The 21,392-nt window shown below is 39.7% G+C and overlaps 1 protein-coding gene and 1 long non-coding RNA gene across 4 annotated transcripts in view; one reads left to right on the forward strand and one right to left on the reverse strand.

Moving 5' to 3' along the window:
* PPP3R1 (protein phosphatase 3 regulatory subunit B, alpha) overlaps nt 1-19,097 on the reverse strand; it is a 39,170-nt gene extending 20,073 nt beyond the window's left edge. The window contains exon 1 of one of the 2 annotated variants that reach the window (XM_066316488.1): nt 18,959-19,097. In XM_066316488.1, coding sequence (XP_066172585.1) covers nt 18,959-18,961 — 3 coding nt within the window. In that variant the 5' untranslated portion in view covers nt 18,962-19,097. The remainder of the gene's footprint in view (nt 1-18,958) is intronic. The other variant, XM_066316489.1, reaches the window with a different exon arrangement.
* Nucleotides 18,204-20,648, forward strand: LOC136359656 (uncharacterized). 2 transcript variants are annotated; one of them, XR_010743317.1, is made up of 2 exons: nt 18,204-18,809; nt 19,980-20,648. It is a non-coding gene; the product is annotated as an uncharacterized lncRNA (long non-coding RNA). The 2 variants fall into 2 exon arrangements; XR_010743316.1 differs by having other exon boundaries at nt 18,204-18,614.
* Nucleotides 20,649-21,392: the final 744 nt, after the last annotated feature.

A 21,392-nucleotide genomic window follows, 5' to 3' on the forward strand; every position in this document is an offset into this window, starting at 1 on the left:
AATACGCAAGATCTCACCTACTGCAATTTATACATTTTATATGGAACTTACAAGAGAATTAAACACTAAAAGAAGTTTACCAGAGTGCACATGAAAGACATACACAGTTTCTGCAGACTGCAGAAAAATACAGCTTAAAACAACAAAAAAAGAAAGAAAAATACTTTTATCTACCCTGTTCAGAAAGAGTATTAATATAATTATACTTGGCCTTTTTTGTTAAATTCTATGAGAAGAGAAATAAATCAAAAACCTTTGAACAAACTACTGAACACAAAAGTCCAAGAGGAGTCTATGAATCAAGAAAATCACTTCAATGATTATCTTCTATCTAACAGGAATATCCAATTTATACACTGCAAAAGGAAACTTGTAAAGGAAATGTTCGAGATAAGATCACCAGGGAATTGGGCATTTGTGTTTTGACTTGGAGCAATTAAGTCACCTTTTAGGCTTTTTATTGCAGGCACTAAACAAATCTGCCTAAAATTTGAATATCCAAACACAGTTACCTGAAAACAAGACTTAACTGAAGAACTAGTAAAAGCACAGACTAACTGCCAAAATATAGAAAGTAACATTTAAAACAACCTGATGACTTCTGTATTGTTTTTTACAAAGCAAATACTAAGTACTTCCTTTGCTTAAAAGTATTCCAGGCAGAGAGAGTGCAACTCTCTTGAATACTTCCTTCTTGAATTAGCAGATCTCCAACACAAGATCTCTACTCAAAGAAAATAAATCTACCTCTGAGATTCTTATATTCGTACTAATGTTGAGTTAGATTTTGGGATGCAAAAATTAAGCAAAGCCAAGAAATTAGAAGACATCTAATAAGAAGGCTTGTGGAAGTTCAAGCAACTTAAGAGCAGTTACAGTTTCACTGTTGACCCCCAAATTCTCAGCCTGTTTTCGAAGATCACGTCCTAAAGAAGGAATTAAAGAAATGCATACAAATTCACGTAAGATGACCCTCACCTCACATTCATTAAGTTCAAAAATTAAGTATCTGCTAGCAGAGAGCCAGACTACGCTCACCAGTCTTGCATTATGTTTTCAGGTCACCAACAAATCCAGCATATCCAGCCAGGACAGTATGACAGCTGTTTAAAATCCAAGACTTCCAAACTGAATCCAGCTCAATTTTATTTGACAGTTTATTGAGCCTTCATGACACTATAATTTTCACCACTTCAGCTCTGCTTATGTTCATTGCTATAACCAAAGTCCATGACACTTCATAGCCATTACCTTGGCTATCCAAAAATCCAACATATTTTCTGGCACCGGACTGATAAATCTGGGTATCTTGCTACCCTTTGGTGTGAGCCTTCACTTGTCCAATGTCTAACAGAAGGATTCAAAGAGGATACAAACGAGCCACAAATTCTTAAAGGTTATACAGAAAAGTCAAGGATTAAAGTAAAGTAAATAAATAAGGAGAGAAAAGACAAGGAAACAGAGAAGCAGCAATAATGGTACCAGGTAAGCAGCACAGACAAGTGTGACAGTAATGGACTTGGACATTCCACTGGTATGTAAGAGCTGCACTTCTCTGAGTAAAACTCACCATTAAATCAGTAACTCTTATTATGAACACAACTTTAACAGCTAGAGCTAGCATCATATATTGAATTCATAGAATGGCCAAGTCATGAAAGAAATCTGTTTTGGTACTTCTTTACCAAATAAATCTTTCAAGAATGAACAGTATTTTTATGGAAGAGTATCCACCACTTGTTTCTTTAATTCTTTAGTCAACCAGCAACAAGATGCATATTGCAGCAATACATTATAGTTATTTTCTCCTGGACCCCTGAAGGTACAGCTACAAAGGCAAACTATGAAACGTATGAACTGACCTTAAATGTTGGACTTTAGATTACCTTGAGTGCAATCACACAGTGTGTGCAGGACAACCAGAGCCATCAGTGTCTCCGTCAGTCTCAGGCAGCCTGGGTTCATGAAAGGCAGACCCTGCTTGACCAACCTCATCTTTCTATAGCAAGGTGTCCCACTTAGCACATGGAGGAAAAGCTGTGGACATCATTTACCTGCACGTCAGAAAAGCCTTTGACACTTGTGTCCCACAGCATTCTCTTGGGAGGAACTGTCTGCACATGGCTCAGATGGGCCAGGAGTTCAGTGGGTACAAAAACTCCCTGGATGGCCAAGCCAAGAGTGAATGGAGATGCACTCAGCTGGAAGCCTGTCAGCAGCTGCCCAGGGCTCAGTTTTGGGGCAGGTCATATTTAATCCTTTGTCAACGATCTGCACAAGAGGATGGAGGGAACTCTCGGTCATTCTGCAGGTGACACTGTGGGAGTTTTGTTCTGCTGGAGGATTCTGGACAGGATCAATCAAATGGGCTGAGGCCAATGGTAAGAGTTCAACAAAGTGAAGTGCCAGGTCCTGCCCTTGGGTCGGAACCCCAGACAGCACCACAGGCTGGGGGAAAAGCAGCTGGAAAGTGGCCAAGCAGAAAATTACAGTGGTGTTGACTGACAGCAGCTGAACACAAGCCAGTGTGTGCCCAGGTGGCTAAGGCAAATGGCATCCTGGCTGGATCAGGAATAAGTGTGGCCAGCAGGACCAGGAATGACATTCCTCCCTGTACAAATCCTATATCCAGTTCTGGGCCCCTCACTTCAAAGAGACACTGAGGTACTGGAGCAAGTCCAGCGAAGGTTTGGAACCCAAGTCCCATGAGGAGCAGCTGAGGGAGCTGGGGTTGTTTGGCTGGGGAAAAAGGAGGTTTAGAGATGACTTTATCTCATTAGAATTCCCTGAAAGGAGGCTGTAGCCAGGTGGAGATCATGCTCTGCTCCCAGGCAACCAGGAACAGGATGAGGAGAACCTGCCTCACGTTGCACCAGGGATGTTCATGTTGGAAACATTTCTTCACCAGAAGAGGGGTTAAATATTGGAACAGGCTGCGCAGGGCTGTGGTGGAGTCACCAATCCAGGAAGTGTTCAAAACAACAACTAGACATGCCACTTTTCCAGTTTAGTGGGCATGAAGTAATCACTCAAAAGTTGAACTTGATGATCTTGGAACTCTTTTCCAATCTTAATATTTCTTTGATTATTTTGTACCTTTCTTTGAGCTATTAACAGTTCCCTAAGTATACAGAAATAAAGGGGATATAGTCGCAAACACAAATATTATTCCAAAGTTGGTTCTACGTAAGTCAAAAAACTAAGAAGCACATTTTTAATGGCCCAGATAATGTAATAAATGAAGTGGCAAATGCTTTAGAAGTCTAATACTCTTTTCTCTTTGAAAAAAAATTACCTAGAAGAGCTGAAAAAACTTGCATGTTTCATTTGGGATTAAAATGAAATCTTACAATTCTGTTTAGTTCACACATTGCTGTCCAATCAATTTAAGGTTTCCTTTAGAGGAAATTAGAGCATTTTCCATTTTCTCGCAGGCACAATTTCCAAGAGGCTACAACTATCTAGCATAACACAGGCACAACTCACGAGCATCTCTGTTAAAATTCCAGCCAGCAGTTTAAAACCAGTGACATAAGCCAGCCAACACACTCTTCCATTCCACCTTCATGTTTGGATATAACTTCCATTTACACTCTACAGCATAAACTATGTTCTCCCCTACATCTGCCAATCGTCATCCCTTGAAATTTTAGAGTAACTTTTAGTGGACACTTTGAGTTACAGTTCTTGTAAAGTTTACCAGAAATCTGATAAACAACTGAACTTGTAGCAGTGCTCAATTTTTATGTATGATCTTAAAGGTGAAGCCATAAAGGTACAAAAGGCAGGTCTTAGAGCTGTTAATATTCTAACTCAATACCTCACCTGAATACTAATCAACAGCAAACATCAAGGAAGGCTGTAATAAAACCAGAAAAACCAAACACAGCTTCTTTTAACTTACCTTTGAAAGATGATTTTAAGTTTTAAATGTGTTGCCCCCAAAGCAGCCTAAACTTTTAATCCCACCTCTAAAGAAAATACTCTGTGACCTTCAGTACTGAAGGAACTCAAAAAAAGATTAATACCTAATTCTTCAACATATTTAAATTGCAGACATCAGAGATAATGAACCAAGGCAAAGGGGATTGGTGGATTTGGGATTACAGTAGAGATCAAGTCAGGTTAAAGCTGTTACAGCACTCTGGCATTGCTTCTTTCAAGTATGCCGAGTGTTATAATTCCCTTTGCCCCATTAAAAAAAGAAAGTCTGATTAAAAAAACCAAACAAAAGCCCCTTATTTTGGATACATTTACTCCATTTGCTCATAACAAAGCGATGATTCCTTGGAAGACTCTCCCCTCTTGCACGCAGGTCAGGTTCTGCCACATCCCCTTTCTGGACATAGGAGGCAAGAAAGACTGCCCAAGCCTTAGGAAAAGCCCACAGTTTACTCCTTAGTCACCATCTAATCCAGTCATGTCTCTGCCCAAGCTTCATCCGTCATTTTAAGGGAAGCCACTTGTCCCCTGGCTGGCAGTTGGCCAGTAACTTCTGCTATGCTTTATTTAAATCCTTCACTGTCCACGGGTCTCCTCCAGTGTGAGATATTAATGGCTTAAGGCCATCATAGTCAAGGAACTATTCTAGGATATCACAGGGAAGCCCTAAACCAATGAAGCACAAAGCAAACCCGAAATTAGAGATGCCTCCTGTTGCCAAAGCCTCTACTAGACAGAAAAACTAAAGGAATCGAGAGTGTAATTTATAAGAGGATTCAGCCTTTAATGCACCATTTGGCTTTATTAAGGGAAACATATCAATAAAAAGTGCATCTATTCAAATAGGACAAACCCACTTATTTTAAACTTTAACATTTTGAATTTGAAGAGTTCAGGACTGAAAAGCAGTCTATAAAGTTTGTCCACTTCCAGCAGGGATTTTATAATAATATATATTCATATACATCAATCCCATAGCATTCCCTATCTGAACTCAGTTACACTTGCTCAGCTTCCAGCAAAAATTTAGACTTGCATGCTATTGAAAGTATGATAAAGTACTTGGGTTAATCACAGATCTGTACATGCAGACACAAACACTAATTACTCACCTGCAGCATCTCCCAGAAAAAAAAAGTGTCACCCACGACAGAATGAGATATACAGAGCCAGCAGAAACAGTAAGGAGCAGTTTGTTAAAGAAGAAGGAGGACTGCTTAAGAAGAAAGAATGACTAAAGATAAAAGCAGTTCTACTGCAAAGTCCTTTTCCTGATTTTGGAGGACAAAGAAGCCATGAGGTCAGAGTGTACACTGATAATATAATTTACTAGGTATGTATGTATTTCCCCAAATCTTCTCACGCAAGTTTGATGTAGACATAATAAAAACTTAGCTAAAGGATAACTAGATTACTATAAACTTAACTCACTTGTTCCACCTGTAATATGTGAAACTCTTCACATTTTCTGTTCCATTTTATGATCTCCCTAACAGAGCTTGCAGCATGTCAGATACATAATAAACAGTGCTAGAAACATAGTGAGTTTTGACTCAGGTAAGGCAGAGAATAGATTGTGCCACATTAAGAAAACTAACAAATTAATTTTGCTATTTGAAGGAGAAAAGCAAAATGTATATTGTATGTATATGTATACATACAATGTATACATACATATAAGAAAAAATATGTATAAGGAAAAATAGAAAATATATAAGAAAAAATAGAAAATAAGAGCTCTCAGGGTAAAAACTTGCAAAAACTTGGCAATCTGTAAATAAAACCTGAGAGAAAAGCAGTAACAGGAACATAAGTGTTAACTTTTATGAGCAAAGGCACATTTCACAGTTTCATTTTTGGCAATCCCCAGCTGCTACTCTTTAGTGACGATGACCCAACCTGTTTATCCAATCACTTCAAAGCTCACATTTCTAAAGCTTGCATCACCCTCAAAAACTCACAGAACCCTGTCATTTAAAGTGCATAAACAAATAATGAAGTCTCAAAAAGCCAAGGAAAGGAGTTTCCCAGAAGGATTCTGAAGCAACAGAACCTTTAGTAGGGGAACAATAACATTCTGCCACCACTAAACTGAAGTTCTGATGCAATTAAGAATTCACCATGGGAAGTCTCTGGGATTCATAGGTTGCTCCTCCACTGCTTCTGGATGAGTCACCAAAAAATTTACAAGATAACAATTTATTAGTTGCATTTAGGTTAATATACCAGTTTCAGCAGCAAAACTTCTTTCTAGGTCTACAACATAAACTGAAGTTTATTCAATTCCCTTTGCTGAAGAGGACACCATGGCAGTTGTCCTTTGCAGCTTTAAAGACAACTGCAGTGAAGTTTCTCAAATCAATCCACCCCACGCCTGTGCTGTTACACAGACTAGCCCCATGCTAGTTAAAATAAAACCAAGACCATACAGAACACTTACAACCCAAGTACAAAACAAGGTAGAAAATACAAATGACTTCAGGAGAACAGACACATCAATGACATGTTACAAAAAACAAACAAAAAAACCCAAACAACAACAACCCACGAACCTGAAACAAACCACGAATCTTTATGCAAAAAAAGGGCATTTCAAAGAAGGGAGCTTTGGAAGAATATAGTGCAAAAGTTTATCTAAAGAGTACAGGAGAAAGCATAAGATGCAACTGAAGACTTTATCAAGTGACTGAGGTGTCCTGTGATTCTCAGAGTTAAGAGTCAACATCTTAACAAAGAAATTACATTAACTTAATTTAACAAGATATTGAAGAGGAAAAAAAAAAACCCAAAGCATATCACACTGATTTTGTTTCTTGGGACACTGATGGATATAAACTGGATATCAGACACTTATAATCTCCAAATTAATCATTTTATACATAGGAAAGATTTTTTTTTTCCCTTTGTTGGTGAATATGAGCACAGAAAATCCAAGCAACTGCAAACAGTAAATTGTGTCAGGTTTATGTGAAAGAACAACTTCAGATTCGGAAAAGTAAAGTAACATGGAAACAAAGGAACAAAACTTCATTCAGAACATTAAGCCAAAATATACAAGCATCACTAAGAACCTGGAGGAACTACAGAGTCCCACAGTTTTCACCAGGAATTACGATTATACTCAAGCTGTTATTTAGCATATCATACTCTGTCAAATGAAGAAAGACAAAACTACCCAAAAGAGTCAAAGCACTCACTTTTTGCAGGTAAAACACTTAGTAAGTAATTAAAGTTCTGCCAGCCTCTTTCTTCCTCCACAACAATTTGAAGATAAAACAATTTTTTCCCAGAAAACAGACAATGTTCCGAACTTCCACTCCAACACAAAGCAGTAATTTCATCACTGGCTGACCTACATATAAATAGGAACAGACCAATTCCTTTACAAGACGATATTAACTTGACCTAAAGCCATACTGAAATATAACTTGCTATCTATATTCTCATGAGGCTGCTTTTAATTAGACCAATTTAATTGTCAGCATTTCAAGTGACTATAAAACAAAACAAAACAGGGAGCTTCAGCAAACAGCTCTATAGACTAATTCCTGTAAAAACTCTGCCAAGTTAACTAGCATTTTAATATCCCTCCAAAATTAACAGTCAAAGAATTATATTCCCTGTAATAATTCCAAGTCAAGCACTCTTGTCACTGGATTGATGAGGTGTGTGAAATACAGGCTTTCTTTTCTCTGCATTGTTCTTCAACCATGTTTAGTAGACTGTGGAAATCAGTCACTTAAGTTCTAGGAGTTTGTTACCATGCTCATAAATTTAAACTTCATTTTGAGTAATCTTCAAAAACCCAAAGGCTATCAGTATCTGTAGAACCAAAAATTAGTGCTTAAAAATATGAGTTGTCATACTCCAAACACAAGAAATGAATATATATAAGGATGGCTTTGTCTTCTGAAGTTTCTGAACTTCTACACTGGCTTGTACCAAGAAGACATTTAAATCCCAAAGCCTGAGCTCCACAGGCAGGAAAAAAGCCAATAACCATTAGATCAGTTTCCTACTACCAGGCTTCAGCAGTGCTGTAAGCATTAGGAAGGAGTAAGAATACTTCTCCTTGCAGAGGGGTTTTCCAAAAAGCAGAAAAGGAGCTACAGCAATCACAGAACCCTAGGCAAAGAAAACAAATCTCGTCCCTAATTTCTGCAAGAAATGGCTACAGATCTTTGTGCCTGATTAAGCTGAGACAACTATGAAAGGTAAGAATTTAGATAGAAATTAAATGTAGCACAGCAGTGCTGAACAAGCAAGTGATGAACATTCAAATGACTATATTTGTTAAAATGTAATTATATAACTTGGTATGTATATATTCATTAATGTTATATAATTAATGTATTTCTTCCTCATGTAGCTAGCAAAGGTGCCTTGCCATAAACTGCTATCAACTTAAGCAAGGAAAAAATGGAAGATTAAAATCAGTAAGAAAATAAGTTTATTTATAAGGCATTTTTAGGGGAGTTTAGATAGCAAATTGACTGGAAGTGGTATTTACAGAGGTCAAAGAAAATAGCAAAGATATATTAACAGATTATACTGCATCATAGAACAGTATTATGCTACTTAATGTAAAAGACTCTACTGCAGTTCAATGTGATTCCCTAATCACAGAAGTAGGTTAGAAACAGCCAAGAACAACATGACCTGTACATCTTTCTCCACCAATTGACTTTGCTAAGTTTTTACATTTCAACAGTGTATTCAGTCATGTGTTAACTGCAAAGGGTAAGGCTTTAGGAACAGTTGCACAGGTATTTTAGACTAATCAGAAAAGGTCTGGAGCAAAAAAAAAAAAAATAATAATAAAAAAAAGATGCAGCTCTAGGGCATGCAACGGTTTAATACCAGTTTCAACAAAAATCCTTGAGCAGGGAAATGTAAATATCAATTCAGAAAGTCAGTAATTCCCAAAAGCTCTACCACAAGGGGTTAGAACAGAGTCAAAGTCACACGGCTCAGTGTATGGCACTGCACTGAAACGGGCTGCCTAAGTAGATGCTGTCATCAGCCCTTCCTCCCACGTAAGAAACTTATCAACAGTTCAGTGCCACTTCGGAAACCAAAAAGGGAAATCTGAGTTTGAAAGATAAATATCTTATGGGTGCCCAACAAGAAGAGAGAAAGCGGAAACATTACAATTTAAAAAAATATAACAAAGTAGGCAAAATATCATTCAGGACCCATCACAAAAGAGGCTGAAGAACATTGTGAAGAGTTGTGAAAATGACACATGCCTCAAAACAGAGAAGACAGGTCAAAAATAGGATTTGATTTCACAAACTGACATGAACAAAAAACAATCAAGGAGGTAAAGATGCAGAACTGGGCAAGATGTGCAAATCAAAGGAAGAAGCAGGCTATGCTGAAGCGGAATTGTTCCACAGAAACAGAATCTGAAAAATGAGATTGTTCATACCCTGGTATTCTCAACCAGTTAACACTAATCTTAGTTTTGTCTTTTTTTACTAAAGGAAAATAACTTAATCAGAACTTGCAGCTGTCAGCTAAGCAATGGAGACGTTTTAACAAGTTCTGGTTTAGTTTATGCTATACAAGGATTTATTCACAAAGAATAAAAATTAATCCTAAGATTTGAAAACAGGCCCTACCAACAATATGATCCAAAACAGAGGGATCAAATCCACTGTAATAATCAAAAAAGCTACAGAACATTTAACAGGTCTTCTTGGCATTACCATCTTCCATTCTGAAGTGAACACTTAATTTCCAGCACCCAAGAATTTTCCACAAATTAGAAACTGGTTTTCTGAAGACGCATTAGAAATTTCTACAGTCTTCCAATTATTATAGATTTCCCAACAAAATGAAAGCAAAATGAAACACACACATAATAAAAAAGTCCCACAAAAAACCAATGACACAAATGCTTTCAATTAAGGTTTCCTCTGCTATGGAATATTTGAAACCTTCAAACAGTTTTCTTTTCATGATACGTGTCATAGAGGAAGTACTGACTATTCTTAGTCATAACACTGAGGTGATGTCCATTCAGGAGTTGGTTATATTAAGTAATACTCAAATGCTATTTAAAAGAATGTTTTAGGTTAAGTTCTTCAGGGTAGGAACTGGCTTATTTCTTATATACAGGAATGCAAATATTGAGTATCAAATAGAGACATTTGTCACTTTTGTTACAAGCTAATAATAGGGTCCTCAAAGGATTAAATTACAAGTCCAAACCAATTTCAGTAGCTTATAAACATTCATGTCAAATGTTTGAAGAACTATACAGAATCTCATTACCAGAACAGTTTTAAGATCTCTAAATAAAAGATTCACAGCACTTTAAAGATTGCTTAATCAAAGCTTACTAATTGCTGTATTGACAATACAACCAGAAAGAGCTGTCCTGAAGAGCCACACATTTTCTTAAGTAGTAAATGTACATAAAGTTGTAAATGTACGCAAAAGCAAGTGTGAGACAATGCACATTAGAAAAATTACTGCTGTTTATAGAGTTCCAAAATAAATCCAGTACATGCACCCCTGCAGAGCCCAGGGACTTCCAGGAGTAGTTCCCAGTTGCTCGATGTTGGAGCCCTGGGCACTGAGAATTTTAGATTTTCTGTGCTGACAGGCACTGACCCCCAGGCAAACACTGCATTTGACCTGAACCTGTGGAAAAGGCTTCCAAAACTGAGTGACAGCACTGGGATTGTGGGTGTGGAGTTTGGATAGAAGTGTGTGATATCACAGGGTGGGAAACTTGGAGTTTAAGGGTTTAGAATATAGTAATACACATAAAGCAAGATGGAGGATTTAGGGCAGAGGGTGTGTCGTTTTTTCATCTTTTTCTTCACGGGTCTGGGTGGTGTTTTGTAATTGGATAGAAAAGTCCACATTGCGGACCACGAGTGGTTGGTTATTGGGTTAAAAGTAAAAATAATTTAAGTGTCATTTCTTAATTGGACAGTTTATCCTTAAAAAGCCTTGTAGAGACAGAGTCTGCAGCCACTTTTTACTTTGTTATCTAGAAGTGCTGTAGAACTCAGAGTCTGTGAGACTGTAACATAGATAAGAACTAATAAACATCTGAATCCAAACATGAAATACCATCTCGAGCATTTAATCCCAACTCTGGCAAAAAAGATAAAAGCAACAGCTCCCAATCCAGAATTCAGTCCAAGGCACTGTACACAGCCTGACACAATTCCATAATCACAACCTGTCCACAGAACCACAGGCCACCATCTTTCTGCCAGTCACCATCTCAAATCTTCCTGTGCCATACTCAGAAGCATTTACAGCATTAAGGCAGTATAGAATGCATATACATTTGCATCCCAGTCTGTAACAGGAACTGCAAATCAAAGAACACTTGTAATTTTAAATGAAGTGTTTTAACAACTCTTTGTGAAACACTGGCAAACAAGGATTGACTTGACACAGCATTTATAGCACTGCACAGGTGCTCCACAATATCTTTGAGAAAGTAGATAAAATTACTAGTAAAACCTATCCTTTCTCTAAAACAATATTTTCTGGAATCTTTAGCTGTTCTGCCCCCTGCTATAGAGCAGTACACTATTACTACATCATGAAATAAAAATGCCTAAATCTAAACCCACCATCTTCTCTTTCTGCTCCATTTTAGTCCCTTTTACTCACATCACTTGTTTTCTCACCACAAAAGGCCATTTGGCCACCTTTTAACTCACCATCCCATTTTTTGAAGGTCTCCCAAAAAAGCATTTTTCAGAATTGACCTTTAGCAAAACTCAGCTGCACCAACACTAGAGCTGCACTTTAACATTCAAGAGATTCAAGATTAAAACTTACTAACTTTTCCTATTTCACAAATTACCTGATTTTTCAATGCACTGTCTGAAAACAAACAAACAAACCAAAAAAAAAAAAAAAAAAACGAAAAAACCCCCAAACACCAGTGGTACCAACTGCAAATGTTATTAATAAAATAAACTGCGTTTTGAATAAAATATTTCAGGAAAAGTAATACTGCTTTTATAAGAATTGCTGGAAAAAAATAAGAATAAGTAGCAAACAGATATTTTACTTGATACCTCTGAGAAGAAAAGTTGCTGGAGTGCCAAGATAGTCTATGTGAGTCAAATATAAAAATCAATTCATTATTCATCTGACATTTTATTATTGCTGCTCAGAAGTTCTCCTATTTATCATAAGTTTTTTTTTTCCTAGACTTGTTAGCAGATCTACATGCAATCAAGCTTTAATCTAAAAAAAATCTGTGAAGTGTCACTTCAGCTTTATCAACAAAAGTGACCCATGAGTGCTCAGATACCACAGTGCTAAGCCTGTTAGCACTGGCTCAACACTAAATTAAACTTCCCAAGGGAACATCTTATATACACAAGACTCAAAAGCTGTTCAGTCATCATGCCTACAAAGTACGTGACTTCTCCTTCACAGGCACAGCCACGGAGCTTATTAAAAAAAAAAACAAAAAAAAAAAAACAAAAAAAAAAAAACCCCAACAACAAACCAAACAACACCTTTTAAAGTCCTCCCTGCTAGCCATAGTGTCATTCAGCAGAGGGAATTCAAGTGACTTTTTTCAACTCCAGTGATGCTGCTCAGAACCTGCACAGTCAGCAGTGAAACTACAGTTGGGTTTATCTTGTACCCCTTATTACAAATAAAACCAAAACACTTGATAAATGTACACAGAGGAGATACTCACAGGGTAACAACAGAGAAGAAAAGAAAAAGAACCCTGTAGTTCCCAGCTGATGAAAATAAGGGGTCAAAAAATCTCCATGTTTGTCACAAATGTATCAGAGGAAGAAAAGGTTCCACAGCATTTAAAGATGAGCCTAGGATTGTATTCTTGGGAGAATCACAGCTGAATCCACTTTTCCAACAGCTTGGTTTCCTCCCAGAAACATATCAACCCTGGGCTTCATTTCTGGGCCTCCTATCTTGTTGTCCCATTTCTTCCTCTCCTGCCCCTCCCAAATTCTGACTGAATTGCTTCTATAAATGTCTTACTATATTTTTTTAATCCCTACCTTACCTAACTTAGGCGATGTTATAAACTACTGTAACTTTAAGCTGACTCAAGCTTCAGTTCTTTGCCTTCAGATTGCTTAAAAATGTTCATCAACACAGACTCTGCAAATATTCACTGACACAACCTGTTTACAGCTCAGAAGCCAAGATTTTTATTGGCAGTTCATAAGAAATGCTGCCTTTAATCCAACGCATTCAACGGGTTTCCAAGCCTTCTTTAATGCAGTTAAGGATTATTTTTATCACCAGATTTCTTCCTTAATTGTGGAAGGGAGTATCAATAGCAGGGCCAAATGACTGTCAAGTTACAAGAGAGTCAGATATAGTCTCCAGTCTGTTTTCTACCATCAACACAGTTTTGCCCAAGCAGTTAAAGTGCTTGTAGCAACACAGGAAACGTGGTCTATATGGAAAAAGCCTAATAAAGTATATATAGCTATCAAACTAAAAATTTCAAGCTATACAAAATGTCAAAATTAAGAAGAAACGACACTCCAGAAATTACTCCACTTGAAAGATGAGGTGTTTATTCTTAGACACACCTGAAACTTTTAAAAAAAAAACCACTCTCCAGGAGTTTTGCCACTCAAATTATATATGTAAGACCTGAACAGAAATACAAGACACAGTTTAAGCTTAGCCCTGATTAAACTCATTTCAATATTACAAAATACAGTATTTCATACAGTGACAAAAAAAAACTAGCTTCATCATAAACCAAGTTGAGTATGTTGCTTCTAGTCCTGGACTTTCCCAGAATGCTTGAACCTGTATACCAAAAGATTTATCTATTATTACAGATTAAAAGATGTTGGTGCATGGCCAAGACTTTCCCACCTCATTCAGCACACTAAGGCAGTCTCTGTAGCTGATCTTTCTGACACTGCTGGTGTCAAGATCACTTTGAGGCCGCTGACAACTAAGAAACAGAGTAGCTTCTGCAGGATATTAAAGGCCCACCCACTGCTCTAATCATAAAAAACAGTCATTTCACGTGGTTAAAACACTGTTACAAAGATGTTGGAAGGAGGCAGTCAGTGACCATCACATGCCTTAAACCTAATGGACAACACACAACATATTTTCTAGTGGCTGCATTTCAAGTCCCAGGACCCTTAAATTTGTAAGTTATTTTGATTTAGATATATTTATTTTCAAAGCTACAAACACACATTTCCAATATTACATACTAACGCTAACTTCTAAACAATAACAAAGACCTTGGATAAATTTATTACCCTGCCATGACCTCAACCTGTTCCATTTGCAGAACAAGGGAATATTTACCAGCTTCACAAGAGCACAGCAAGTTAAATTCTTACAGTCGTTGGGAAAGAAAGAACACAGTTCAGTAATTTATATAATCATGTCAGCCAATAAAATTCCAACTCTTTCAGGAGTTCCAACTTTTCTGTATTTTAATTAACACAGGACCTGCAAGTCAAACAAGATGCTTATTTTCTAATGATATCCTGCTCTGAGGCTCTGTGTAACCTTTAAGCACAAGCACTTTTGACTCCTCTTTTTATGCTGACATCATTTTTATGCCTGTCATCATTCCCTCCCCACCACTTCCATTTTTACTGCCCCATCCTCCCATTGCTCACTCCTCCAGCAGCAGCAGAGTTGGATCATGACAAGGACAGCACACAATAGCACCCTCTCTGTTTCTGCTGATTCTGGCAAAGAAAGAGCATGTAGGAAGTATGGAAACAGTCAGTCCCTTTTACCCCCACAGTCCTTCTGTAAGGAACATAAAGGAATTAACGAGCTCAGGAAAATAGAAAAACATATAGTCCAGAAGAAAACCAGGATGGAAAACTGGGAAAAGTGTTCTGCCAATGAACAAAGAACAGTGCAATTTTTCTCCCACTTACAACTTGACAAATGATATTACACAGAGAAAGGAGAACAGGCTTAGGCAGGGAAGAGGAGGGCCAAGGAAATTGAGAGCAAATTGCTTTCAAGAAGTCGTATATTAGCTCAAATTACAAAAAGAATTTTTTTTTCTGAAAACAGCTTTTGGTCATAATTTTATATAGTTAAACCAAAGTCTTTAGAATCACTGAAATCAGTTAGGTTGGACAAGACCTCTGAGATCACTGAGTCCAACCTACAGAATTTTACACTCAATTACCATTCAGATTTAAAATGTTTTAGGAGAGGACACAATTTCCTTTAGTGAAACACAGCTAAATACAGGCAGCAAAACCAGGGAGAGAAAGCAAAACAATTCTTCAAACTAGAAGGAAAAAAAAATCAAAGCAATCTTGAAAAATCTTATGCAAGACTAATTTATGAATTATAGTAGAAGAACACTATAAAGCATATCTACAATTAAAAAAAAAAAAAAAAAAGCTGTTTCTTCTGTAAGACTGTCAGGTAAGCACCAATTCAACTCCAGATTAAGGCACTGGAGGAGCATCTCTCTTACAAGGAAAGGCTGAGGGAGCCAGGATCTAATCAGTGTGTCTCAATATCTGAAGGGAGATTTCCAGAAGAATGGACCAGGCTCTGCGTGGTGGTGCTGAGCAATAAACAGGACAAGAGGCAATGGGCAGAAAAGTTCTGCCACACAGAAATTCCACCTCAGCATGAGAAGAACTTCTTTTCTGCGCAGTGAGAGCACATGGAACAGATCACTCAGAGAGGGTGTGGAGTCTCCCTCACTGGAGATATTCCAGAACCATGTGGACACACTCCTGTGCAAGGTGCTCCAGGATGACCCTGCCTGAGCAGGGAGGTTGGACCAGGTGACTCACTGTGGTTCCTCCCAACCTGCCCCGTTCTGTGAGGAGCACACACTGAAAAATGGTTTGGCGTAAAAATGAGCATTTCTGCCTCATCCTGCTTCCTCCGAAATACCAGAATTACTGAATTCTCTTCTTCTGGCACTGATTGACAGAAGACAGTACCATCTACTTTAAGATATGAATGAACCCCACAATTTAGCTGTTATTAATCTCACTCCCTTAAAATTTTTCTTTTACCTGCTAAGCCAGATGCCTTAGGTGATGAATACACTGAAGCTCCTGAGGTATGTCCACCACAATCTATTTCCCCTTCAACTACTCCATTTTCATCCCTCCCTACTGTTAAATAGTTTATCCATATAAAAACAGAATTCTACTTCTAATTCTACAGGAATTGTGAAAAAATATAATTACTTTTTAAAACATCTTTTTCCTTCTCCACCAACAAGCCCTATCTTCTTTTTTAGGAATAACCAGCTTTTTGTCCAGCTAATAATCAAAGCATTTAACATCCTCCCTGATAAATAGTAAAGAATTATTTAAGATGTTCTTCTGGGGTTCTTTTTTTGTTTTACTGAAAAAAAACCCAACCAAAACCGTTTAGGAGGTTCTTTACTCTAGTAATTTAGAGCCAGTGTTAGATCAGTTCTAGCTGGAGAATATGCACCAGAGGCACTAGTTTTCAAGTGAAGTGAGTTAAAAGAACTGTATAAGAGACTAGTTAAGATGGATGCACAATGCAACATGTTTCGGGTGATTCCTGTAGAATTCTGCGGCTTCTGTTCCTACCTCTATAAAGTTCAAGAATTGGACATGAACCAGAACTCAGACCATCCCAAGACAACAGATTTTATCTATCTAAAATTAAGATCATTTAATACCTTCATCTGTGTTGTTTACCTTTTCCTAGAAAACACTACTCATAGGAAAAACTTGCTAAGTCAACTCTGACAAAAATAGCTTATCAACATTACTTGTAGCATTACGTAACAGTCTCATCATCGTGTGCTCTGACAGATTATTTTGCAACTCTTATTTTAGGCTATACCTAAACATCCAGAAGAACACTGTTTGACTCACTACAAGGCTTGGTTTTATCTTAAACTACCTACTACATACACAACAATACGTTCCCCTCTTTTTTCACCATAACTCTCATCCTGTAAAAGCATAAAAGAAATGTTCCAAACCGTGAAAAAAGAATTTCTCTAATACCCTAAGGGTTGAAACATGATGTACCCCTTCATTAAAACTGAACTCTTTCAATGAAAACATCCCCTGGTTAATGACAACAGCAAAAAAAAGAGTAACTTAAATGAAATGCTGGGGGTGTTTTTTGTTAATATATAGTTTTATATTAGTTTTTAGACTAAATGGCACTTAAGATCAGGTGTTACCAGAACCCATGTAGTGATAACAGGCATAGTGATGTTCTGCTTTTTGAGAAAACAAGCACCTTTACTGGTAGAGATAATATTCAGCACACCTTTTTTTCCCCCCCCAGTATATACATTTCCAATTACAATGCATCATACACAAATACTGCTCAGGATGCCATGAAGTAATGATTAACATGATTATACCATAAAAAGATTATAGGAAAGCTTTAGCTGCAACAGAATGGAGGAAAGAATAATCAAAGGTAATAATACATGAAAGTTAAGTTCATTAAAGGTCACTGACATGCACATGGGCATCATAGTTCCATAATATTTCTGTTCTTTTATGTATGTTAGTCTATCTCATCTGGCAGGTCTTTGAGAACAAAATTTTCACATGAGACCCAACTACTGGCAGGATGAGCCCAACTGTTGTGTGGAAAATGATCACTGTTCATGACAATCTATACCTTCAAAGTAATTAGCAGCACTGCAGCCATGGCGTGAGTGATAATAACTTTTTAAAGCCTCAAATTCACTAATATCTTGTTCTCAAAATAGGAACTTTTTTCCCCCCCCTCACAGTCTTGATGTGCTCCCAACCGAAATCAAGCCTTTACATTTCACACCTTTATATTTCAAAGCACTTCTCCAAAAGCACATCTAGTAAAGCATACACATAAAACCAGACTAAGCATTGCACATGAGTGTCTGCCACAACTTTTTTTTTTTTAAAGGAAAGACTGCAATGCCTGCTTAAAAACAAAAGGAAACCCATTTTTTTGACTTCCAGGCCCTATGAGGTTTAACGTGCAATGTGATAACCAACTGGCCTCGGTCTGAAAGGGTTAAAAACAAAACAAAAAACCAATTTAAACTACTTGTATTTCTCCAGCTGTAAAACCAAAATACTGCCAGGTCTTCCTGCAACCAGGGCACTGGATAATTTAGGCTCAAATAGATGTTTATAAAAAAAAAATAAAATAAAAAGGGCGTTGATTTCTTGGCAGCGGCGAAAAGCAGGAGACACCCCTAGTGTCGACGTAAAATACTACAGGACTCCATACTGTATCTCCAGGTTCATTTCACGGTAGAAAAAAAAAAAAAAAAAAGGGAAATTTAACGATTGGAAAAACACAGAGCGACTCTCGCAGACACACACACACCTGGGCACAAATGGCACACAGCCTCACACCCCGAGCGCCCATCGCCGCTGCAGGGTCAGCTTTCCGCCCCAGCCCGGTTTACGGCGCACATTACCCAGTGCATTGGGCTACGTGCATTCACAGCTTTCCGGTCCGCACACAAACAGCACGGCGCTGCTGCTGCACCGGGGGCGGGGGGAGAACCCCGCGGAGCTGCGAAAACAACCCCCGCACGGCAACGCCGCCGACATCGCCCCACTTTCGCTTCCAAAAGCGCTCCGCGGGCCTGAGGGTGCCTCTGGGGAACGGACCGGGCGCAGCCCGGGCGACGCGAATCCCCGGACGGCGGGGAGGGCCCGGGCGGGGCTGAGGTGAGACGGTGCCGGGGAAGGGAAGGGCCGAGCCCCACAGCACTGCCAAGGCGGTGGAAGGGAGGAGGCGGAGAGCCAGCGGGATCCGTGGGCGGCGGAGGAGAGCGGGGGATGCGCCCGGGGAGCCGGGAAGGAAGCCCGAAGAGGCGCTCGCCCGCGGGAGGACGTGGACGGCCCGGGGGCGGGAGGAGCCGGGTCAGGGGCAGGGCAGCGCCGAGGCGGAGCGGCGGTGGGGCCGCGGGGGTGGGGGGACCCGGCCCGGTCTGGAATATTCCGGCGGGGCGGGAGCGGGGAGGTGGGAAGAGCTAGAGAGAGGGGGGGGGGAAGCGAGGGAGGGTCCTCACCATGGCGGCGGGTGGGCGTCAGGCGTCTCCCCCGCAGATGAATCCGCCGACCCCGGCCTCGCTGTGCGCTGTCCGGCGTCGCCGCCGCCGTCGCCGCTGGCAGTGGTCCGCTACCGGTCCCGCTCCCGTCACTGCGGCAAAGGCTCCGCTGACCCGCGCACGGAGCGAGCGAGCGAGGGAGGGAGGGGGCGCGAGCGGCGCTGGCGCGGGGCGGGGGGGCGGGGCTCTCACATCCGGGTACTCCGCCGCGCCGGGGGGCGGGGCCGGGCCGTGACGTCATCCGGGCGGGGTGGGGAGGCGGGGGAGCGCAAAATGGCGGCGCGGTGATGGTGGGCTTGTTAGGGGCGGAAGAGTGTTTTTTTTGAGTCCAATGCCGGCATTGCCGCTGTAAGCCTAACCTCGAAACCTCTAAAGGCCTAAACCACTAAACTACATCCCCCAGCGCCAAATCCAGGCGCCTTTTAAACACCTCTGGGGTTGGTGACTCCACCAGTTCTCTCGGCAGTCCAGTCCGATAGATGACCACCAGAGCAGTGAAAAAAGCTTTCTGTCTGCTATCTAATCCCAGTCTCCCCTGTCTGAGTTTGAGGCCATTTTCTCAGATACTCTCACTGCTAAACTCGGATCATCTCAGGCTAAACTACCCCATGTTCCTTGGGCACTCCTCATAAGCGATTTTTGGGCTGCCAGAAGGTCCATTTTGGTAGGCCTTTTGTGTTGAATATTAACTACAAAACACAAGGGTTTTTTTTTTTTTCTTTTTGCTACTAAACCAGGACTGATTCAGGGTGATAAGACACACTTTATTTTTTGCCCTCCTCTTGCATCATTTGACAGATGAATTCGTGGTCATTCTCAGTGCTGTGACTGGTGAATGGCTTGAATAGTCTTGAAAAGGAGTCCAAGCATGCAGATTTCCTGACCTGTGCAGCAGACCTAAGTACAAAAATACCTTAATGGGCCCAAGGTTTATTGCTACTACAGCTACTGGTGCTAACAACTGTTATCTTTGCTCCTTCAGGCCTCTGCCCAGAGAAAGGTTCCCTCAAGAAAACTGCTGGTTGTCCTTGTTCTCCCGAACACCCTCTGCTTAGGCAGGTCTTCCTCAGCTATAACCTGCAAATATATCCTTATATACATAATTATTATCTATTTATGTGTGTGTATGTATGTATTTTTATAAGCTGTGCTGCTGGAGCCCTTGCTGCTTGAGCTTCCTCGTGTGACTTCTGCATTCTGCAAAAGGGGAAAAAAAAAGAATCACAGAGTATTTAGTGTTGGAAAGGGGCCTCTGGAGATCATCCAGTCCAACTCCCATATTTAACAGATTTTTAGGGTATGGCGTTTCAGTACTGTTAATAGTTAATTATACAAACTTAAAGGATTTGTGCAGTGGTGAAATAATCCTTAAAAGTGTATGCATGTATGTTTGTTGTTTCGTGCCAGCTTTGTACCCTGCATCGTCTACAAAACAAAATTACTGAGCTGAATGCAAACTCAGATGAAAGATGTAGTCTCAGTAACCTCTTTGAGGCAAGATTTAGGGCAATGCAACTGCTTGCATAAGTAAGCCTGACCCTTAGGGAGTGATCTCTATATATTGTGAAGTTTTAAGTAGGCCAGATGACACCTTTAAAAACCTCTGTAAAGGGTAAAATAAAATAGTTAATAAAGAGCGTGTGATTCCACATTTCCTTTGGTGTTTTTGCCTTTCTGTCCTCTCTCTGCTAAGTGGGTTTATTTTGGAGCACCATGATACAGCACATAACACTGTAACAAATTAGGTGGTGATGTGAAAATAATAATTACGTATTGTTCTGTTAATACTGCCAAAGAGAAAACTCTGTCCCATGTTGGTGTTGTTTTTCAGGCATTTGTTACTTGGCTCACAATAGCTAGACACTTTGCCAGGGAAATGCAAATTAATTCTGCCAAGTTCAAGGTGAATGGTGAGCTAATTCACTGGGGAAGACTGGATTAAGGCTTTAAAACCAGGTTAATTTTTTAGGACCACAGCTGAGAGCATGAGCTTTCCAGTCTAAAATGGTAATGTCCTCTCCTTTCAGCTCCTTCTGGAAGAGAAACTGCCTCATCACTGTTGCCCTATTAATGGAGTCTGAGCTGATCTAAGATTAGCAAAGGTTACCTTTACAGCGCGTGGAGAAACCTGAAATCTTGAAATTAAATGCACAAACTTTAAGAGGAATGGGAATCTCCCATAGGTAAGTCTGCTCGGGGACCTACATAAACGAAAGATTACAGTGGAGTTCAAGAATAGATCAAAAGTTGTTCTGTCCTAGAAGACTGAAGCAAAGCAGAACAATAAATGTGCAGTTCGTAGAAACTGTTAATGACTGATGAATGTTCTGCTCCCAAACTGACATGCAGCAAGGGGGGAAGCCTGAGCAGGAAAACCAAGAGTGGGTCAGGGAGA

This window comes from Sylvia atricapilla, chromosome 3, assembly GCF_009819655.1.
Source record: "Sylvia atricapilla isolate bSylAtr1 chromosome 3, bSylAtr1.pri, whole genome shotgun sequence".
NCBI classification, from domain to species: domain Eukaryota; kingdom Metazoa; phylum Chordata; class Aves; order Passeriformes; family Sylviidae; genus Sylvia; species Sylvia atricapilla.